The sequence below is a fragment of the Brassica oleracea genome, chromosome C7 (assembly GCF_000695525.1).
Source record: "Brassica oleracea var. oleracea cultivar TO1000 chromosome C7, BOL, whole genome shotgun sequence".
NCBI lineage: Eukaryota > Viridiplantae > Streptophyta > Magnoliopsida > Brassicales > Brassicaceae > Brassica > Brassica oleracea.
In genome coordinates this window covers 16,344,361-16,350,360 of record NC_027754.1, presented here as the reverse complement: position 1 = coordinate 16,350,360, position 6,000 = coordinate 16,344,361, and the positions used below count along the sequence as shown (strand labels likewise).

Sequence of the window (6,000 nt, the reverse complement as noted above, 5' to 3'; positions counted from 1 at the left end):
GTGATTTTTTTAATTTTTTTAGTAATATAAAATTAAACAAAAATGAAGAAAGATGAAAAACATTGTTATCAAATCTTTATTATTCATAATCATTAATTGTCATATATATGTTAATCATATTAAGTAACTTTGTAATTTTTATTTAAGGAAATAATGCACGATTCTTATATTTTGGGTTAATATAATGTTCCCCAGTAATTGGATTTTGGACCAACATTTTTTTCAGTTGATTCTTAAGCTGTCACATAAGCTAAATTGTCATTTTAATTAAGTGACACCAAAGCATAGTCTATTTTAATTAGTACAAATTTAAAGATACAATTTTTTAAACGATCTGCAATTAATATATTGGGGACTTTAATGGAATGTATCATAGGATTAATCTTTCTGTTAGAAATATTTGGATCTCCACAGGTATAAGAAAACAGCTATATAAGTAGTATTGAAGTTCTACACTTGATACTAATTATGATCATGTGAGACATAACATATCAGTTTGATTTTATATAAGTGATTTGGATGTTGTATGCCATTATGTTTATTGTATTAATCAATTTGACTGACTGAAAATCGACACTAGAGTCATGCCAAATCATGTAAATTTGGTTACAGTTGTGTTATATGTTCTAATAGAAGATTTATCTAAACAATAAATAACTAAAGAAACAACAAAATGAACTTTTTTTTATTTTATTTTGGGGGATAAAATAACTAAAAGATGTATTTAATCTAAATTTTGAAGCGATTTGATTTTTAATGAATTTTAGATGATTTTATATAAATTAGAGAGTTGAAAATGATTTTTGTTAAACTATTTTAAAATATTACCAAAAACCATAGCATAGGATTTGAATTTGAATTTTTTTAGTTAAGAAACTTCACCATAACACTCTAAAATCACTAAGAAGTTATAAAACTTACAATTTAAATTCGGTAACAATAAATTTTAAAATACTTTATAAAATGTTAAGTTCAATAACAGAAAAAATTTAAAAGAGTAAAATTCATTTTAAAATTGTAGATTTGTCATTTTAATACAAATTACATCAAACTATCGGTTGAATTATATCTCCCTAAAGATTATATTAAAAGTTTTTATTTCTTCTATATAACTCGTAAAAAGACATATTTTGTCGAGGATTTGATCTTGGATGAATCAATATCAGTAGGAGTGTAAAAAATTGATAATTCCGAAAATTCCACAAAAGTTTACCCTCTTTTTGCTTGTTTTTATTTTTGTTTTTATTAGAATACTAGTAGATTCGCGCACACAAACAAAGCGTGCTAGGAATTAATAAAAATTATTTTGCAAAAAAAAAAAAAAACTTTAAAAATCCATATATGTATGGTGAATGCGATTAAAATGGGAGTGGAGAAACCAAACAAAAACAAACAAACAGCACCAGAAAAGAAGAAGGCCACGCTCTCTGTCACATACTCCTATTGTCTCTCCTTTTCTCTCTTTCTAGATCTTCTTGCCCCCTCCCACTGCAACTTCTATCGATCAGCCTTTTCAGCTTAAGTTCTACGCATAAAGAGTTCATTTTTATCCTTCCTCTTCTATTCTCAAGGTTTTTGATCTCTATAGGTAATGATCTTTTTTGCTTCTTCTTGCCGCCGCAATTTTTGACTTATTTGGGTGAAGATTCTATTTTTCCCTTTGAAATTTCTGTGTGATTTTCGTTCTGTTTCTTTTTTTCATGACTATTCATGATCGCGTGAAGATTCTGTGATCAGTATGTAATTTTAGTGAGAAAGATAAAAACATTTATTATCCTTGATCCACCAGTGTTAGTGTCTTTGGTCATGGCTGCTCTTGTTTATCGTACGCAGATGCATAAAGCTGTATGCTTTTGTTTCATGAATCAAACATCCTCTGTGTTTTGGTTTCTCTGTTCATTTTTTTCAGATATATTTTGTTTTAGAGATTTTGCCTTGGTTTCAGTGCCTTTCAACTTCATATATCTGTGATTATTTTATGAATAGAATTGGTCCTAATTTTGTTTGTTTGGGCAGTTTTTGAAAGAGAAGAGGAACGGGGAGGTTAAATACTCAAAAATTAATAGTGGAAGGAATCAAAGATGCCCTGGACATCCTTCTTCATGTTTTTCAACCGGACTTGCACTCGTCTCGTTGTCTTTTTCCTTGTCATTCTGTAAATTTCCATCCTTTCCAGGTGAGTGAGTGTTTTTTCATTAAGATCTTTGTAGTCTCTTTTGCTTTCCCTCTATTTTAGCTGTTTTATATAGTATGTCGGTTTCTAGTTTAGATTGTCTTCTCGCCTTGGTGCCATGTGAAAACTAATGCTCTCATTGTTTTAGTTTTTTTTTTCCACAGCTTCTTGTGTTTAAAACTAGTGAACATTCCTTTCTCGTTTTGCAGGCGTTGTTTTTTCGGAGTAGCTCTCTGTTGTTGTTGTTGTGACTATTTTTTTAGTGTTGAGAATGTGCATTGTTGGAAACAAGAAGAAGGGAAACAGATCATTGAAGGAAATAGGAACTTTTATGATGACTACATGTTTCATTGCTAATTACCAATCCGTTCAAGTTTGCCAGGTAATAACTACTTTTTTGAATTAGATTAAGTTATCAAGCATTGAAAATTGTATCCCTCTAATAGATCATATATGTTTTGGGTAAATAGTTTTATTCTTTAAAGCATAAAAACCACAGTGTGTATGATATTTCAACTTTTCTTTTTTTTTTTTCTTAAATCTTTGCAGGCAGAATATTTCAGACAGTTACTTAAGCCTGTAACGTAGTCTGGTTTCTGGAGTTTCCGATAATTGGGCGGCTGTCTTTTGATTACTGTGAGATATTAAGAGTTTGGTATTCTGAAGAGATCTAAACTCTGTTTGGAAGCTTCTGGTTTGGTGGGGTAAGGGCTCTGGTGGAGACTCTTCAGTCTGATGGCCATAACAACTTGATTTAGCATTTGGTTCAGTTGTCAACGTAGTGTTGGTTTAGTAGTAACCGAGCAGCTCAAAGCTTAACGAAGACAGATTTGGTAGTAAAGAATCAAGCAGCTCGCAGTTTAGGACTTGTTTTTTTTTTTTCACATTTTTAGCTTTGCACGGGCATTCTCTAATGCAGAACAATCAGTATCCCTACTTCTCCGACGTAATGGGAGACGGAAACATGAACAGCGTCCCGTCGTATGCATCAGCGTCATCCTTTGATGCTTTGTCCCCGCCATGTGCCAAGTTACCATTCCATGGTGTTGAACTTCAACCCTCTTCGGTCTGTCCAAATAACTTTGTCGTTTTCGACCAAACATATGACCGCAGCCAAGTGATGTACCATCCTGAGCTGACACCTAGGCTCGTGAACTCCGGATTAGCTTCTTCGTTTCATAACGAGTATGTTGCGGGAAGTTATGGTAACTATGGCCGACAAGAAGTATCATCATCCTCTTCTCACCAAGAAGATCCTAACGAGATTGATGCTCTCTTGAGCACAGATGAAGATGGTGATGAGAGTGAGGATGGTTGTGATTCAGAAGAGGTCAGCACCACAGCTCGTGAGTCTCTCAGGGAGTATGGGAATACATCAGCTGAATCAAGTTGCTCAAGCTATGGATATAGCTCAAGAAGGAAGCAGAGTGTATCGGGAAGTGCGAGTAGTTCTAACAATGATGGGAAAGGAAGGAGAAAGATGAAGAAGATGATGGGAGTGTTGAGGAGGATTGTCCCTGGAGGAGAAGAGATGAATACAGCTTCTGTACTTGATGAAGCTGTTCAGTACCTCAAGTCACTTAAACTCGAAGCTCAGAAACTTGGCGTTGAACATTTCTCAAACCAATCTTGAAGATACTATCCGATATTCCTTCTTCAGTTGCAACTGTTCTTGGGAAGTAACTCTCGGTCCAGCGCTATCTGGACCACTCTCTCTCTCTATGGTACTCCCACTCTCCTCGCTTCTATTTACAGGATGGGATTTATTTAGATATAATAGTATGTTGAATCTCTCTCTATATATGTTTCATTTTGTGCGTTGCACAAGGTGTACTTGTGGATTTGCTTTGAGCTTTTGATTTGTATGGCTGAACTTGCACTCTAATCAAATGGCTTTTCATTTTCCATTTCTAGCCATGAACTATTATGGTTTGTGATGTGCCTTTTTACTTAGGCATGTAATGTATTTTGCTTTCTTAAAAAAAAAACATTTGGTCTTCTAATGACTTTACAACTTTTTTTTTTTTTTTTTTGTCATCTGAACATACTTTTTATTAAATGGGGCAAAGCCCCACAAGAGCCAAGCCCAACCAAACTTTACAAGCAAAACAAAAGTCAAACAAACAGGCCAAGAGAAAGGCCAACCACAAACGCCCAAACACAAACAGGCCGAACATTGACTAAACGAACTACGGGCCATCAGCCCATAGACGAGAACCGTTGGGGAAGGAAACCTCACACCTCCACCACGTGTCCGATTGTCCAGCAATCAATGGTACACGCGTCAAGAAATGAGACAGCTGCCTTCCTCCGGTGCCAGAAAGACGGTACGACGGAGCAACGCCGTCAGCGAAGCCTAACCGAAGGAGATCCCGTTCAACCGAACCGCTCTCAACCCCGGTCAGTCGAGGAGTCAAATCTGACGGATCAAGCGTTTCCAAGAAGAATTCAATCGACATCAATCGATCTCAAACCTTCGAGATTCCTACAAGCGAAGTGAACATCTTTAAAGATATAGGTAAGCTTCGAAGATGAAACCACCTTATCCAAGGGAGGGAAGAATCAATCGAAGGCTGAGAAGGAGAATCAATTGAGCAGCTAACCACGAAAAAAACTGATCAAACGGCACCGGGAGGACCCCGGTAAAACCACAGAGAACTTCAAGATGAAGAGCACGGCGGAGACACAGCCAGCCGTCCATACGCTTGAGAGATAGCGAGAACGCCGGAGACATAAGCCGACCGCCCATCGAAGAATAAGATGCGACGCCGGAGGCAGAAGCCGACCGCCCATCGGAGAAGAAGATGCGATGCCAGAGACAAAACCGGTCAGTGACACCGAAACCGGAGAGGAAGCAAACCGCCATAAGACAACAAACGATTGCCCAGAGATTCATCTCATCACTTTTCCTCTGTGAAAGATCTATGAGAGAGAACAGAGGAAAAGACTTTTTTTCTTTTGTCGGCGCAAGGGCTAATCACTTTACTCTTTTGTTGCCTCCCTCACCTTTTTTGTCCTTTGGTTTTTGTCATGCTTTATGATTTTTTTTTTTTTTGCTTTCATTTTCCATGTATTTTTTTAGTCATTCTTTATAAATTGGAACCATCAAACAAAGAAATGTATAAAACAGTAAACAAAGAAATGTATAAAACGGTTAAACAAATGAAGATATATTGGATTTGAAAAAAATTACAATCATAAACACTTTATGACTTTTCAATTACAATTCAATTACACAAACAAACACTTCTGGTGTCACACTTTTTCTATACAGAATGTTTCAGTTGCCCTTCAAGCAAACTAACTAAACACTTGTTTTATCTTTCTCTTCTATAATCTTTTTTTTTATTTCTATTCGTAATAAAAAAAAGTAGTTGCTACTCCATTGTCTCTTTCCTCTTCTTCTGTACAGATCCACTTGCACCACCACGAAATTGAGAAAATAGAGAACAAATTTTACTCAATAATTTGTTTTCTCTTTTGATTATTTTATTCTCTCTCACTTCATGAATCTATACAATCTCTTTCAGATTCTTTTTCGTCTGAATTTTGATTATCCAATTTCATATTCAGAAAATCATTATTTATAATAAGTTCATAAATTCATAAATCTTTCATGTCAAAGCTACATGCTGAATAATTGACTGTCGATTTGCAAATAAATATTCGAGATCCTTCTCCATCACATGGAACTAACCAAATCGTCAATCTCTTATGCCTTGAAGTGAGGTCGACTATTTAGATGAAAGTGTAAAAGAGTGTCGCTACAACCGCAGCAGCTGTCTTGTCGCAGAAAGTTAGTGTCATCGGAGATCTCCTATGCACTC

The 6,000-nt window shown here is 35.6% G+C and overlaps 2 protein-coding genes across 2 annotated transcripts; both read left to right on the top strand.

Annotated features, from left to right (window-relative positions):
* Nucleotides 1-2,424: 2,424 nt before the first annotated feature.
* LOC106301213 lies at nt 2,425-2,761 on the top strand. Its single transcript, XM_013737560.1, has 2 exons — nt 2,425-2,555; nt 2,723-2,761. Exons 1-2 carry the CDS (start codon nt 2,445-2,447, stop codon nt 2,759-2,761), a joined length of 150 nt encoding a protein of 49 aa, XP_013593014.1. The 5' UTR covers nt 2,425-2,444.
* A 286-nt stretch (nt 2,762-3,047) lies between these two features.
* Nucleotides 3,048-4,147, top strand: LOC106301212 (transcription factor bHLH144-like). The gene has a single exon (XM_013737559.1). The coding sequence runs from the start codon at nt 3,087-3,089 to the stop codon at nt 3,804-3,806; it is 720 nt and encodes a 239-aa protein (XP_013593013.1). The 5' UTR covers nt 3,048-3,086; the 3' UTR covers nt 3,807-4,147.
* The last annotated feature ends 1,853 nt before the right edge of the window (nt 4,148-6,000 follow it).